At 40.6% G+C, this 13314-nt stretch overlaps 2 protein-coding genes across 4 annotated transcripts; one reads left to right on the top strand and one right to left on the bottom strand.

Annotated features, from left to right (window-relative positions):
* The first annotated feature begins 697 nt into the window (after positions 1-697).
* Positions 698-6823, top strand: LOC133884378 (polypyrimidine tract-binding protein homolog 3-like). 2 transcript variants are annotated; one of them, XM_062323764.1, is made up of 15 exons: positions 698-828; positions 963-1028; positions 1174-1245; positions 1323-1399; positions 1701-1782; positions 2550-2682; positions 3124-3188; positions 3274-3323; positions 3413-3454; positions 5101-5152; positions 5249-5300; positions 5393-5406; positions 5542-5649; positions 5909-6052; positions 6154-6823. In XM_062323764.1, the coding sequence occupies exons 2-15, from the start codon at positions 972-974 to the stop codon at positions 6541-6543; spliced, it is 1338 nt and encodes a 445-aa protein (XP_062179748.1). In that variant the 5' UTR covers positions 698-828; positions 963-971; the 3' UTR covers positions 6544-6823. The 2 variants fall into 2 exon arrangements, with proteins under 2 accessions (XP_062179748.1, XP_062179749.1); XM_062323765.1 differs by having other exon boundaries at positions 700-828; positions 5252-5300.
* A 131-nt stretch (positions 6824-6954) lies between these two features.
* Positions 6955-11202, bottom strand: LOC133884379 (protein LIKE COV 2-like). Of its 2 annotated transcripts, XM_062323766.1 has the most exons (8): positions 10737-11173; positions 9912-9964; positions 9705-9814; positions 9105-9272; positions 8556-8653; positions 7906-8032; positions 7493-7618; positions 6955-7247 (listed from the first exon to the last, which is right to left on the bottom strand). In XM_062323766.1, exons 1-7 carry the CDS (start codon positions 10860-10862, stop codon positions 7512-7514), a joined length of 789 nt encoding a protein of 262 aa, XP_062179750.1. In that variant the 5' UTR covers positions 10863-11173; the 3' UTR covers positions 6955-7247; positions 7493-7511. The 2 variants fall into 2 exon arrangements, with proteins under 2 accessions (XP_062179750.1, XP_062179751.1); XM_062323767.1 differs by lacking the exons at positions 6955-7247; positions 7906-8032 and having other exon boundaries at positions 7492-7618; positions 10737-11202.
* Positions 11203-13314: the final 2112 nt, after the last annotated feature.

The raw sequence follows: 13314 nt of genomic DNA, 5'->3' as shown, positions 1-13314 counted from the left end.
GTAACTGATGGGGGAGTGGATTGGGCTCGTTGCTATAGTAGCCGGCAGGGGAGTGAGTTGGGTCAGATACACAGTACCACACGGGGGTGGGCTGGTCTACCTGCTACAACAACCAGCGGGTGTGTTGGACCTGTTGCTACAGTACCAGCAGGGTGGGTTGGGCCAGACGCTACAATACCGGGGGAGTGGGTTGGGTTGGTTTGTTGGTTGGTTAAGTGGGTTAGACAAGGTTGTTAGTTGGGTTGAGTATTGGACTTTAGGTATAGAATACTATTTTACATCATAGTTGTAATATACACTTATATATATAGCTTGTTTGAAGGAGCTTCAATTCTACGAATTCATGAAGCTAGGTATCTCTAACTTCACGAATTCATGGAGTTAGAGCTCTGGGTATATTAGGGATGTTTGGATGAACTATTTTATTTTTATTTAAACTAAACATAGAAGCTTAAATCATTTTAGTTTAACCTACCAGCTGTAGATATGAGATGGAGCTAGGATGTGGAGCTCAACCAAACATATATATAATTAATTAATTAATTAATTAATTATCAGAATCACAGCTTTGTTGTCGCCCGGCCGGTCTAACAAAATGTTAATGGGCCTAACGAGGGCCTTCAAGGCCTGGACCTACGATTGAGATGGAGGAATGGCACGGCACGGCTGTGCCGTACTACTACGACGGCAGACGATTTTCATCCCTAGCGGCTAGCCCCTCTCGTCCCCGGCCCCCATTATTTCCTCCCCTCCCTCCCTCCCTCCCCCCCGCGGCGGCAGTCGCCGGCAAAACCCTAGAGCTCCCTCCCGCTTAAACCATCAAGGAAGGTAATGTTTCTTGCCTAAAGATTGGAACTTGCTTTAGATCTCTTGCCGACACTCTTCTCTCTGTTTTCCCGATTGGTTCGAGACCTTTTTCCAAGGAATTTCGTGTTGATTATTGGCTGCTGCCTGTGTCACAGTGCGGGAGGATGGCGGAGCCTTCCAAGGTAATCCACATCCGGAACGTCGGGCACGAGATTGCCGAGGTGAGAAGGGGAGGAGAAAAGGGGAAATTTTGAATCTTTTCCGTTTTTGTGTTTTCTGGGATGATTTTAATCCGGCTAATCTGATTTTTCGGCGAAAGATTTGATATTTATTGGTTGTTTGCTCACTGTGCTCTTGTTTTTGTAGTCTGATCTGCTTCAGCTGCTTCAACCGTTCGGGGTGGTCTCCAAGATCGTCATGCTGCGTGCCAAGAACCAGGTGAGTTCTTCCTTCTTTCGTGCGCTTGAGATGTCTACTTGCTGTATTGCCGAGTTGCGGTTGTTTCGGTGGTGCAGGCTCTTCTGCAGATGGAGGACATACATTCGTCCGTGAGCGCGCTGCAATATTACAGCACTGTTCAACCTAGCGTAAGGTAATATAGATATTGCCTATTGGCTGTGATGATTTATGGATGTCGAGGGCCCCAAAAAGAGAGTTTTCGCACAGGTTTTGCAATGTAAGCTGTTATGTAGTTATGACTCTTGCCGGATAGTTAACGTGTGTTCCTTGAAATTTATGAATTCTGAGAATGAGAAGCATATATTTTTATGCTTTCTGTTGTGATTACATTCTTATTTAGCTTAAGGATAACCTTGTTTTTTTCAATTGACTTCCACATCCCATTTGTTATGTGATTGATCATTTTTGTGCATCACTGTTATTTGCCATTTTAGGGGAAGGAATGTATACATGCAATTCTCATCGCACCAAGAACTTACCACTGACCAGAGCTCTCATGGAAGGAATTCTGATCAGGTATGCCACATGATCCTGTGCTGTAGAATTAATTCATTATATTTCTCGAAATGATCCAAACCTGTCAATGTCATTAGTATGCTATAGACTGTGGATATAACTTATGCTTTTATTGCATCACGTGGTTGTTTTCTTTGTTGATCTTAATTGGCATTTACTTGCATGATATCTAAACTGTAGGCATGGAAGCATTAGAACATTGACTTCACACAAAAAAGAGAGCCAGATTTATTATGTCCATGTTGTAGGTCCATTATTGGTATGAGGACATACCTTTTAAATTGTCAAACATTTTCTCTTTTAGTCAAACATTTTCTCTTTTAACCAGTTTGTGCAATGTAAAACATTGCTTTGTACTTCCCAAGACTTCACGATATTTGTTTATTTCCCTGCATGTCTAGAGGATGATCCTTTTTGCTTTGGTTTAATTGTCAATAGGCTCTGTAGTTATATCTGATTATTTTATGGTGTGACGAGGGCTAGAATGGGGAAATGTTCTTAAAAGTTGGACATACGATTGCAACATGGTGGTAGAACTGGTTCACTAAAATCATTGGCATATGCTGTTTTCTTTTTTTGTATAGACTGGAAGTATGATTAGCTATATTTTACATCTTCCTACCTTCTCTTTTGGATAGTTGAGTTAGATTGCATGTCATATCTGCTCTCTTATTTTCCTACTAGATATACACATTCCTCCCTACTTTTGTTCTTTTCTTTCTATCTCCTCTTTTCTGTCTCGGTGCTTGATTGCTGCTTGGCCTCAGGAGTCTGAACCCAACCGAATCCTCTTAGTTACTATCCACCACATGATCTATCCTATAACAGTGGAGGTTCTACATCAAGTTTTCAAAGCTTATGGACTTGTGGAGAAGATTGTCACATTTCAAAAGTCAGCTGGTCAGATTTTCCTCTATCTCTTTCTCCACACACACGCACACCTGATATGCATGTTCTGATTCACTTAAAAATTGCATGTGGATGGTAAGGTGGATTTGCCAATTTATACAAGCTTTATATTTTCTGATGTGGCTCCACTGGGCTATACTCTGTTTCAAAGAGTAAAATGTAAACAAACTGCTGTAACAACTAACAACAATAGCCGTGGTACAGCTTGTATATCTAAACCTGATGTCCGATTGTTACAAAGATGAATGATGTTTGTACCAAAACATTGTTCACAAACTTGCTATTCTGCCCCAGGGGTACCATAAAGTGCTTATGTTTTAGTATCTTCCTCTTTTTAGTTAATGTCAGTCATTTCCTGCCAGAGAAAAGCAAGTTTGTCACCTTTAGTAGTACAAACAGGAAGGTTCTTTACACTTTGCTTGTTTGATTCAGGTTTTCAAGCCCTTATCCAGTATCATTCGCGCCAAGAAGCTGTGGAAGCATTTGGTTCTCTGCATGTAATGTTATATGGTTCCACTAATGTCTTTGAATTGTGCATCTAAATGTGATGTTACTCTATTCTTACAAAACAAAATATCTCAGGGAAGGAACATATATGATGGTTGCTGCCAGCTAGACATTCAATATTCAAAGTATGAGCTGTGACATATCTTAGTTGAAATTTGATTTTCTCATTTTCTATAGCTTATTTTTTTTTTCTTGTTTCCTTTCCTTGATTCAGTCTCAGTGAACTGCAAGTCCACTACAACAATGATCGGTCTAGGTAATATTGACTTCTCATCCTTACAAGTGATGTTGCAATGTGTGTTAGCTCTAATTTCCTTTAGTAGGGATGAAAATGATAACGGTAAATCCCATTTTACCAGAGCTCGTTTTCGAAGTTTTCTGACCGAAGCAGCCGGAAACCATATTCCGAGGAAACAGAACGAAAATGCTAAAAGTTCATAGAAACGATTTTGGTCTCTTCTGATAATTTCCGACTTTTTCTGTTTTGGGGCGGAAATTACTGCCGGTAATTACCGTTTTCCCCCAGCCCACGTATGTCAATTGTCAAGTGTCAACACATAAGGGCCCAGGCCTTGGCCTAAGTAGCCAAGCCCAACTTTTAGCCCCTGTTCCACACTTCTTTGAGTCTTTCGTCAGCCGTCTCAATTGACAGTCATGGGCCAATGCTTCATTCTTTGTGATGCTTTTTGGACTCACGGTGGAGGCAGAATCCTTGTCGCTTAGTGACTTGAAGGACACGTTTAAAGATGGCAATGGGTAAAGTACCTGCGGGTAGAGGCTGTCCAGACCCGTATCCACGAGTGCATTCCTAAGCCCGTGCCCGCACCCGTTACTCGCCACGGGTAAGAAATATTATCCGTGCCCGCCACCCGTGGGCATCGTGTACCTGCGGGCGTGCCCGCATACCCGCGTGCTAGGATAATTGTAGCGGATTTGTGGGTAATTGGGGCAGATTTATACGCTTAAGCTAGTAGTTTATATACCTAGTGATGACTTGGGCCCACATGTCAAGTAATTGGAGCGGGCTTGCGGGTTCACGAGCACGGGTAAGCCTTTTTTGTGCCCATGACTTTTTGCTCGTTGGGTTTACGATCAAACCCACACCCATGCCCGCGGGCAAACAATGAAACCTAGACCCACGCCCATCGGGTTTTTTACCCGCAAGCACGTGGGTAATCCATACCTGTTGCCATCGTTAGACACGTTATTTAATCTATGCATAACTCATGAGGCCATGACTATTGACTGCTTTGTTAGTACCTGTGATGATGCATCTGTTACCTTGTTAAGCTGCTAGTATTTTTTTGAGCCGTGCTAGTGCTATATTTGTCATAGGAAGTTCATCTGATACTATATTTCCCAAAAGATTACGCTACTACAACTGTGTTCTTGTTGATATGCTACTTTTGTAACATAACTTGTAGCCATCCTGGGACTTGTTTGGGTGGGTGCGCTAAAAATCAGCATTCATCTTTTGTGTTAAACACTTAATTTGAACTTGTCTTATCAAACGTGTGTCTTGTCGTTTGTCTTTTATGAGACGTGTGACTTGTGAAACGTCGATCCTATGCATGGTGTTACTCTGCTACAGTTTGGTGTTTTCCGTTTTGAATGATTTATTCCCGATTGATACTGGCAAGTTTATGTTCTGACAACATTTTTTCTGATTTCCCCGTAATACCGATGCCGTATTCGTTACCGGCATTATCGTTTTCGACTTCACTTCCAAGAGAAAATGTGAAACTGAAAGTGGTTTAGGCCTTTACAGATTGTTTTCGAACCATTTTCAACCCTGGCCTTTAGAGACTTTATAACTTCAGTTAATGGCTGAGTCGTTTTTTGTGACCAAAATTTTATTTTCTTCATGAAAATCACCTTCAAATTCCATTTTTCCTTCTTCAGGGATTTCACAAATCCATCATTGCCTACAGAACAACGTCCAAGGACCTCTCAGGTTGGGTGATACTTACCCTATCTACACTTTGCCTGGACCGTTTTGATCCTCTAAAGCTAAATAGTGTGGTTTTCTATTATTTCAAAATTATTCAAGCAGCAAGGTTATCCCGATCCAGCTGGTCTCTATGCCTTCCAACAACCTGGAGGTAGTGCACTTAAACTTTGGTTACTTTTGGATTAATTATCTATCGATCATTCGTGAAAATATCTGATTTTTACCTTTGTTTTTGGTTTGCAGCTTCATATGCACAGGTTGGTGTCTGAATGGTTTCTTCAGTGTTGTATTTTGAGCAGAAAAATGATTAGCTGAATATATATTTTATCTGCTTTTGTGGCTCTAATTCCTCTGAATACTCATACAAAGCATTTGCATTTGGTGCATACCAGATGGGAAGGGCTGCAATGATTGCGGCTGCATTTGGTGGAACTTTACCTCCTGGAGTGACTGGTACCAATGAACGGTGCACACTCATAGTCAGTAATTTGAACACTGATGTAAGTTTTGAACTGTTTTGAATCTCCTCAAGGATTGTTTCCTACTTGCTTTTATTGAGCATAAGCTAGTGCAAGGCATTTGGTTACTTTGTGTTTAAATTTCTATACTCCTTTTCAAAAAGCAGTTTATGCCAGTGGTTGGTGAGTTCCTGTACTTATAAGTTTTTTTAACTTAATAGTTACCAGATTGGGTTTAAGTACTATTGTGATGTTTAGGCCATAAAGCTTATAATCTGCAATCATTGATTGCTCTGTGCAGAAAATTGATGAGGACAAGCTTTTCAATTTATTTTCTTTGTATGGAAACATAGTGCGAATCAAGATATTGCACAACAAACCAGATCATGCCCTTGTTGAGATGGCTGATGGGTTGCAGGCTGAGCTAGCTGTGCATTATCTTAAGGTACATTCATACTCACTGGTATTTGTGTTCTCAATTGCATCCTATTGTTTGTTCACACGTATGACTGTCACCTTTTATTTGGGACAACAATCTCTTTGCAGGGGGCTATACTATTTGGGAAGAAACTGGAAGTTAATTACTCAAAGTACCCCAACATTACTCCTGCCCCTGATGCGCATGACTACTTAAATTCAAGCCTGAACCGGTTTAACAGCAATGTGGTCAAGAACTACCGACATTGCTGTGCTCCAACCAAGATGATCCACATTTCTGCTCTCCCACAAGAGATCTCTGAGGATGCAATCCTTACTCATGTGAACGAACATGGCTCTGTTGTCAACACGAAGCTGTTCGAGGTGAATGGCAAGAGGCAGGCTCTTGTCTTGTTTGAGACTGAAGAGGAGGCAACCGAGGCCCTCGTATCGAAGCACGCTAGCTCGCTCGAGGGGAACACCATCCGAATCTCCTTCTCCCAGATGCAGAGTATATAGCCAACTCTTCCAGGGAAAGCTCTGCCCCGCTGTGAGCTTTATTTAGGAACCATTGAACTTAAGATGTGAATCCTACGCGTGCTGTTCTCCCAGACAGATTCTCTGTGCTGTGCTATGCTGTACCACCCCAACCTTGGTTTCTCTTCTTTTTCTTGACATTGGGGCCTTGCACTAAAGAGTTTCTCTTCAATTTCTTTCCCAGTTCTGGTGTTTAGGATATGAAAGGATTTTACCCTGTGATATTGTGCTATACTGAGTTAGAAGGCCTGTTTTTTTTTGGGTGGATTGCTTGTCTTTTCTTATCTTTTGCCTGCAGATTCCATAAGATACACTCTGCTCTGGATGTTAAAGTTTTCGCGTGACGTAACCGGAAATTCGAAAGCTTGTGCCTCGGACCGAAAGCCAAGCATCACAATAATGAGATTGTTGGATGTTATCGATAGAAATGACACTGGTTGAGGTAACTTGAATTACAAAGCTGTTAAGCATCACATGTAAACACGATTCAGCATACTACTGCAAGTGAAGCTGTACAGGACCATGCTACTGCAGGTGGCCATGAATCTGCCAATGCCGCACTTCTGAATTCTGAGCTGTCCACGCTGAATCCAATATAGAAACCGTTGTTGCTTCCTCAGGCTGTGTCCCAGCTTCTAATCCCCAAACTGAATATCAGACGTATTGACACTGGCCTCTCCGCAATCCTGCAATCAGACGTGACAAGGCTACATGTCAATATCGGCCATGGATCTGAAAGTCAATATCAGCTACATGTTCCTAATAACTTGAGAAATTTAAAGCCATGGATCTGAATTTCATTGGCAAATGGTAATCGTCCCTTCTTTGGCATTTGGACGCAAATGGACCAAAGGCAGGTAGCAGTGGACCAACGGGAAGCACCCTTGAAAAAATAGTTTTCAAGCCCTGCTCGCAGCATTAGATTATATACCTGATATGACTTTCATGCCTCATACAGTCATCAATCTGTTTAAACGGTCGTTCTGGTTCTTCTGAGGTGTTGGTTCTAGTGACGTGATCACCTGTGGCATAGTCATTCCTCCAGAAACAATTATTTCTGTAGAAAAGCATAACAGCAAAATCATGAGATTAAAATAATCAACAAATATAGGAAAAGTGTTATTAGAAGTCAATGGTGGGCTTGCATTGACTTGGGACATGAATGCGGAAAAAATCTAGCATCTGAAAGAACAGAACATCTGAATAGTTTCTTAACAATGGCTTCCTATCTCAAACCGATTCATTCAAAAGGAGTTGCTAATGCTACAAGAGATGAAATATCCTATTTCTTTTCTATGGGCAGTAGCGGTAGAGACAGGCTTAAAAGGAGAGCAAGGAACCAACCTATGCCTTCTCGAATGGACAAATTGGGCCTTATAATTTCGGCAGAGTTTACCAAAAAAATGTCACCAATATATAAATGATTGGTTGGCACATAAACACTACACAGTTCTTCATCACCTTTGTCAGTCTGCAAAAATAGATGATCACTCCAGAGTTCACCAAGAATTATCATCAGTGTCTTAAACTCAGCAAAGATGACTCATGGCAGGTAGGTATAGGAACTAAGTCATTCATTGCCTCTTTCAGTGAGAAGTCAGTCTGAATAGAACAGTAGATAACCAAAACGACCAAATCAGTATGGGTCTCTGTTATATTGAGATCTAATCCCTTTACCTCTAGAAAGCTGAAGTCAGCTTGGGTTGTCTTGTGAGCCTAGAGTTTTTAGGCCTTATACAATTAGTCATGTAAAAGAAGACTGAGACTTATGGAAAAGCCTAACCTTAGCAGGTAATATACAAGCCGTCTAATAAGAAAGGGGCTATTTAAGACATAAGAATAAGAAAACACAATATAACGGAATTGATCACAAAACAATGTATGAAAAGCTTCTTGAAAGCATACTAATAAGGCACTATTTAAAACTAAGCATCAGAAGACCACCATCTGCTGGCCGAAGCCATCTACAGCATGCAATATGCATAAACAAGTACCTGAAGAACCATGGTCGATGTGATGAATCCAAACGCATATTCACCAACACGAGGATGGCTAATTATTGCTACTTCTTTAAATGCTGTTGTATTTTGATCTGTCAAAAGGAAAAAATATATTATAAGAAACATTTCTTGCTGAAGAAAGGAACTACAAGAAAGTTGGAAAGAAAGACTAAACTGATCGATGAACCTGTTGATACCTACATAAACACAACATGTAGTGCATAGAAGTATGGTGATCACATGATTCATGACTCATTTGGCAGTAAAAAATTTAAGCAAACAAAAAAGTCATAAAAACATCATGTGGCTTAAAAAATTAAGTTGCGACCCCCAAATTGTTTCAGCTCCTTATGAAGTTCAATATTCATCAAGTTTTACCGATTTAAAATTTATCAGTTATCAATATAAGAGTCACATGCTGGCAATGAAAACGTTAATGACCTTCCTAGAAAAGCATAAATGACAGTTTTTAAGAAAAGAAAGGATACATATGGTCAATATTCTGGTACAAGTAGAATTGGAGCTGTGTATGAATTGCATTACCTGGTGAAACAGCAGTGCTAACTTGCTTTGATGCAGAATATATGTGCCTTACGAATGGCATTTTCTTTATAAACCATTCTCCAACCCAGAAGACAGTCGAACCCACCCAAGAAGATACAAATATTCCAACAAGAAGTATAAATACCAGGGAGGTCAAGAACCCAAGGCCTGAAATATTGTCATAAGCATTTGTCATAAAAAGATATGAATTCAAGGAAGAGAATATATGCACTCTAAAAATCAGACAGTTCATCATCTACTCAATAACTTTTTAATGAATCTGTTTACTGGTGCTATAGGGAGAGTTCAGGACCAAAGTTTCACATCATAGAAAAGGAAAGCAGTACAAACTAAATTGCCTAATCGACCCACCTATATTTCTCTAGCTCTGATTTGCATTCCTTAGTTTCTTCGGGAGATTAAATCAAGATCAAATAAAAATAAGAGCCCAGGGGAAACAAATCCCTTGTAAACTACTTATGCCATAACAACAATATGCATATAAAAAGGAGTAAATATGCAAATTATCATATCTCTAATACTACAATTTAGTGATATACCATGACAAGAAATTAGCAAGACATGAGTATAAACAGTTACCAAATATGTCAAGCCCAAGTTTTGCGTAGAGTGGGCTGAAAAAGCCATCCACAAATTGAATAAACCACCAGGTAATGAAGAATGTGACAGCAATTGGGAAAAGAACTACACTGCAAAAAAAAAAAATGTAGGTGAAAAAAAGAAGATATTAGCACCGAGATATTGTAGCTCTTGCAAAATGTCTAGATTTGTCCTTGTAAAACATACCATCCAGTCATAAATCTTCTTGACACCCAGCTTTGAAGAACAGCGAAGCATGCCTATTTAAGTGTACAAGGTAATTAAGTATGAAACATTTGTTTGAAAACAATTTGGCACATGCATGTAGAGAGGTAGACTTCATTTGGATACATTAAGAAAACCAAGAAAGTACTATGACAACACTTTTCTGACCAAGAATATCCATTAGTTTTTGTAGGTCAACTTGGCATCCCGGGATGTTCTTTAAACCATTCGATTATCTAAAAGGTCAATTTGGCATCCATCATACGCCGGCACTTGTTTAAAATTCAAATTCATGTACAGTGTAATCATATGCATATCTGCTTTTCAAGGAAATTTGAATTCTACCTGTAAATTATCCCCCATTTAAACTTCTGCGCCTACATTTCACGTCGCAAGCTCTGTTTTTTAAAGAGCATTGATGCATCAAGCACGAACATGATTTGCATTTCGTGTCAGGTTATATCCCTTGCAGCTTTTTCCCAACAGGATCGATACTCTAATGCCCCCACATTGTCATAGCCAGTGACTTTTGACGATAATCGATGAACGCTCACCCCATATATGCACATAACGCATTAAACGAACCGATAAGAAAAGATGTAACCAAAGCATTAATTTGACAGCAGAACATGGTGGTCAGGTCCCCGCACGTGCCCAACTCCTGCCCTCCCGAGATAGGAGCTAGCCGGAAGATAAAGGGCGAAAGGGCACTAGGAGTCTGGAAGACGGCAGGCGCGACCAGATCCGAGCGACTAGGGTTTGGTAAACGCCTTCAAGGGTAGGGTCTACAGCGAGACGGATCCGGACCTTGCGCGTGGACGTGGCGGGCGAGCTGGGCCTTGGCGGCGACTTGACGGGGTCTTCGGGGTCAACAGCCGCCTCCGCCGCCGCCTGGCCGAGCGGCACGGGCGCGTAGTCCTTCCCTTCCGGCATTGCGAGGGGCCACCTACTGCTTCCCTAAGCCTCCGGAAGCTTCTCGCGGGCGTGGCGGGGATGAGTCGATCGAGGAGGGCAAGGTGGTGTAACGCCGGCGGTCACCGGAACAAGAGCAGAACAGGCGAAGAAGAGAGAGGGCAGAGGTTTTGGAGGAGGAAATTTACTTTTCCATTCCATAAACCTTTCAGTAGCAATATACCGGATTTATATACCACCTATACACATACTAACCACATGATCCCATGAGTCAGTCAAAAACACAAACATCAGCACACCGAACACCCATGTGCCAGAAACATAATGATAACGTAAATATCGTAGTCTCCTTCTATCGTGTCTTCTCTGGTCACCGTCTACAATAAGGTCTCCCCTTAGAAACCAGTTGTCTCCGAGCTATAGCAGAAGGAAAACGGCTTCTCACGAGATAGTAATCCTCCCAGTCACTATAGATTCTGATAAAGAAGATCATTTAATCAGGACTTGAGTAGTTGCTGAATTGCCTTTTTTAATCAGACGCCCGTCCAGAATCAGCTCCGGTTGCAACGCCATGACACCAAAATCTTGCTAGGCAGGTAAATCAATGAAGACCGACGAATAATCTGTCACAAACGGTTTCAATTGCGAAATATGAAAAATGGGATAGATCTTACAGACTGTTAGCAAATTGAGGCGGTATATAGCTTGGCCAACACATTTCAGGACTTCAAATAGACCAAAATATTTAAATGCCAATTCGGGACAAGGTCTGTTGATAATAGATGTCTGAGCATACGGTTGTAACTTAAGTAAAACCTTATCACCCATTTGAAAACTCTGAGGTGAACGGTGTTTATCGGTTTGAAGCTTCATCTTGTTCTATGCTCGAGCCAAATGAGTTTTCAGCATTTCAGAAAAAGCTGACAATCTTTTAGCATAGCAGTAACATCAGAGCACTCAGAGGTGAACATATTAGGAATTGAACTATAATTAGGATCCACACCATAAAGAGTTTTGAATGGAGAAGAACCTAGAGATGAATGGTGACTGGTATTATACCAGAATTCTGCTAGAGAAAGCCATTTCATCTATTTGGTTAAGCAATCATGCACAACACATCTGAGGAACATCTCCAAGCATTGGTTAATGCATTCGGTTTGTCCATCTATCTGAAGATGGTAGGTTGTGCTTAGGTGAAGCTTAGTGTCCAATAATCTGAACAATTCTTGCAAAAATTGACTTGTAAATATCTTATCATGGTCTGATACAATAGTGTGAGAAACTCCATGAAGTTTGACGATCTAGTTCAAAAATAGCTTTGCCACTTGTTGTGCTAAAAATGGATGTTGCAGTGGCAAGAAGTGGGCATACTTTGTGAAGCAATCAACTACCACAAGGATTATTGAATAACCTTCAGATTTAGATAGCCCTTCAATAAAGTCCATAGAGAGGTTTTTCCAAGCACTATTACGTATAGGCAAGGGCTAGAGAAGACCAGGACTTCTAATGTGTTCATGCTTTACTTGTTGGCAGACTTTACATTATTTCACAAAATTCTCAACCGCAGATTTAAGGCCTATCTATGTGAACAATTTTTTGAGTCGGTGGTAGGTAGCTTGTATGCCAGAATGACCACCAATTGCTGAATCATGGAAAACAACAATAATATTTGTTTGTAAGGCAGTATTAGCTCCAATCCATATTTTGCCATTTTCTTGATGAGTCTTGCCTCCAGACTAAAACCTTGATCATTAGGCGAATTCAGTGAAAGTTGAGTGAGTAACTGGATAGTAGTGAGATCATGGTGATAAGAATTTGTAACCTCAGTAATCCACTTTGGTTGACACATTGAAATTGCCTGGAGACAAAGAAAGGGCCCACCCTGGATAAGGCATCAACAACTTTGTTTTCTAACCATTTTTTTTAACTAAAAACTAAATTGAAGACCCATCAATTTTGTCATTGCCTTTTTTTGGAGTTCAGTAGTAAGCTTCTACTCATTGAGATGGCACAAACTTTTGTGATATGTCTTTATAATAAATGGGCTTCTCATGAGATAAGGTCTCTATTTATCTACATCCATCATAATAGTAATAAACTCTTTCTCATAAGTGGGTAACTTCTGATTGACTAGCCCTAAAGCCTTAATGAAATAAGCAAGTGGTTGCCCATTTTGTGATAACACAACACCCACTCCAGTATCACAAGCATCTGTTTCCAACTCAAATGATTTCAAAAAATTGGAAATAGTTAAGACTGGTGTTGAGCTCATAGCATGTTTGAGCTAACAAATGCAGATGTGTTTTTGAATCTTACATACTTGAGCAAACGCAGTAGAATTTTTGGGACAGTGTTCGTAGTCTTCTGCATCATTAACAACAGGTACATCAGAAAAGGAAAGAGGCAACGAATACAAATACCAGCACCTAGAGTTTGGACTATCATCCATTCATCATTGATAGATTGTGTCCAT

The sequence above is a fragment of the Phragmites australis genome, chromosome 11 (assembly GCF_958298935.1).
Source record: "Phragmites australis chromosome 11, lpPhrAust1.1, whole genome shotgun sequence".
In the NCBI taxonomy this organism is placed as follows: Eukaryota; Viridiplantae; Streptophyta; class Magnoliopsida; order Poales; family Poaceae; genus Phragmites; species Phragmites australis.
The sequence above is the reverse complement of the archived record's forward strand: the minus strand, read 5'-3'. Positions and strand labels throughout refer to the sequence as shown.

Coding starts and splice junctions, on each gene's coding strand:
- LOC133884378 (XM_062323764.1), top strand. CDS start 972: ATGGCGGAGCCTTCCAAGGTAATCCACATCCGGAACGTCGGGCACGAG. Junction 2,683..3,123: donor CACATTTCAAAAGTCAGCTG/GTCAGATTTTCC, acceptor TGTTTGATTCAG/GTTTTCAAGCCCTTATCCAG. Junction 3,324..3,412: donor CTAGACATTCAATATTCAAA/GTATGAGCTGTG, acceptor TCCTTGATTCAG/TCTCAGTGAACTGCAAGTCC.
- LOC133884379 (XM_062323766.1), bottom strand. CDS start 10,862: ATGCCGGAAGGGAAGGACTACGCGCCCGTGCCGCTCGGCCAGGCGGCG. Junction 9,273..9,704: donor ACTTGGGCTTGACATATTTG/GTAACTGTTTAT, acceptor ACAATATTTCAG/GCCTTGGGTTCTTGACCTCC. Junction 7,619..7,905: donor GTCCATTCGAGAAGGCATAG/GTTGGTTCCTTG, acceptor GCTTTTCTACAG/AAATAATTGTTTCTGGAGGA.